Source organism: Echinops telfairi, unplaced genomic scaffold (genome assembly GCF_000313985.2).
Source record: "Echinops telfairi isolate 266 unplaced genomic scaffold, ASM31398v2 ScPeMD7_21;HRSCAF=78, whole genome shotgun sequence".
Classification (NCBI taxonomy): domain Eukaryota; kingdom Metazoa; phylum Chordata; class Mammalia; order Afrosoricida; family Tenrecidae; genus Echinops; species Echinops telfairi.
Window position 1 is genome coordinate 11983656 of NW_022103918.1, and position 2043 is coordinate 11985698.

Here is a 2043-nt window from a genome sequence, read left to right on the forward strand (position 1 = left end):
TATCTTAAAAATGGGATAAGTGTACCTTGCTTTTCAATGCTGCCGAGTCAATTTTGACTCAAAGTGACCCTGGGTACAACAAATTGAAACACCGCCCAGTCGTGCACCATCCTCACAAGAGGATTTCACTATCACACTATTTCGATGCTGTCCATAAGGCTTTCAGTGGCTAATTCCTCTGAAGTGGACAGCCTAGGCCTTCAACGTAATGTGTTCCTAGCCTGGTTCAGTTCATTTACTTGTTTTCAAACTCACCATCAAGTCGATGCGACTCCTAGCAACCCTATAGGACGGGCTAGAACTAACTGTCTGAGTTTCCGGGCCTGGACTGTGTACGGAGTAGAAAGCCACCTGGTGGTTTCTAAGGGGATCTTGCCGTCAGTAGTAGCTCAGTATGCCAATAGAGTACCTATTTATTTTAGATTTAAATGGGGTTGTGTGTTAGTCTGGGTATATCTTAATCCTGAAATCTACAAACGGTTATATAACTACCACAGGTTTTCTTTACTTTTCAGATTTTTCACTGTTGGCGTATAGAAACATTGATTTTCTGTGTGTTGACCTTTTACCAGCTACTTTGGTGAATGTATTCTTTCTAGTAGCTTTCTTGTGAGTTTGTTGAGATTTCCGGTATATAGGTTCATGTTAGCTGCCAGTTGAGATAGTTTTACTTCTTCCTTTCTGATTTGTATGTCCGTTCTTTTTCTTGTGTAATTGTTCTGGTTAGATTCCAGTAAAATGTTAAATTGTTTTGCAATCCAATTGTGGTGCAATCATCAGATCTAACTTAGAGACCCCCATGCCAGCCCACAGTTGTTCTTATACTTCAGCCCATTGTTAAATCTAGTGTGTCAATCCATCTCATGGAAGGTTTTGCTCTTTTTTGCTGACCCTCTACCAAACATAATACCCTTTTCCAGGGAGTAGTACCTCCTGATGGCATTTTCAAAGTATGTGACAGTCTTGCCATTGTCGCTTCTAAGGAGCATTTTGGCAATACTTCTAAGGAATAGTAGGCATTGTTGTCTTGTTCATGATCATAGGGGAAATTTTTCAGTCTTTCACTATTAAGTGACAGTTGCTGAGGATTTTTCATAACTTCCCTTTACCATGTTGACTATTTTGTCTTCTATATGGTGCTGTAATTTTTTGTTTTATTGAGGTAATAATTCACATCATATAACTCACTTATTTAAAGCGTATAAGCCTGTGGATTTTAGTATTTGAGATACAACCATTATTACAAGTCAGTTGTTGGAGAAAATATGACAGATTGGTGCAGGAAAAAATGAGTTGCTTTATCATGATAACCGCAAGACAAACCTTGTATTACAAAGCAATTCACAGTCCCACAAAAAGCAAACGAAATAATTTCTTAGAGCATAGTACATTTCTCAGAAAAATTTTAGCTTTTAGTTAACTACGAAGGAGGCATAAAAGCACCTAACTTCCTCCAAGCTGCATTAAGACGGCAATATAATGGGAACTCTTACTATTACTTAAAGTTAGCAGATTGGTACCACGTTCTAAATTTAGCAGCGATCAGAGGGCAGGATATCTGCTGACCCTATTGACCGCCCTTCCTTAGCAGTAACTGGTTTGGGACACCTGCCAGTTAACAGATCCCCAGGGCAGACCTCCCCGGGGGGTTGAGTTCTTTCTTAAACTGCCCGCTCCCCTCTAAAATGTGTCGGACTTTGAACCCATCACTTAACAGCAGAATCAATGTCCTTCACCTGACTCCCCCACTTTGCTTGCTCACCATGATGCTGCAAGAAACGATCTCCGAATCGGGACAAATGGAAAGTCAATGGGATCCGCGTGGACAACGCTCCCTGGTTGCCAGGACGACAGGCCCCACTCACTCGGTTCCCGTGGAAACGGCGCGGAGCCTCGCCCACTGGTCTGCGCAGTCGCGCTGGGGTGTTTTAGTCGGAGCCCCGCCCCCTGTCATGTCAGTTCCCGCCCCTCTGCTCCCGCGGGCTTCCGGTCGGCGAGTCGGAGCGGCTGGAGGCTTTTACGGCTGTGGCGGAGACTGTCGTA

The 2043-nt window shown here is 43.4% G+C and overlaps 1 protein-coding gene across 1 annotated transcript in view; it reads right to left on the reverse strand.

Moving 5' to 3' along the window:
- The window catches only part of DNAI7 (dynein axonemal intermediate chain 7), an 87899-nt gene extending 86057 nt beyond the window's left edge, over nucleotides 1–1842 (reverse strand). Inside the window, exon 1 of the mRNA XM_045288483.1 lies at nucleotides 1763–1842. Coding sequence (XP_045144418.1) covers nucleotides 1763–1765 — 3 coding nt within the window. The 5' untranslated portion in view covers nucleotides 1766–1842. The remainder of the gene's footprint in view (nucleotides 1–1762) is intronic.
- Nucleotides 1843–2043: the final 201 nt, after the last annotated feature.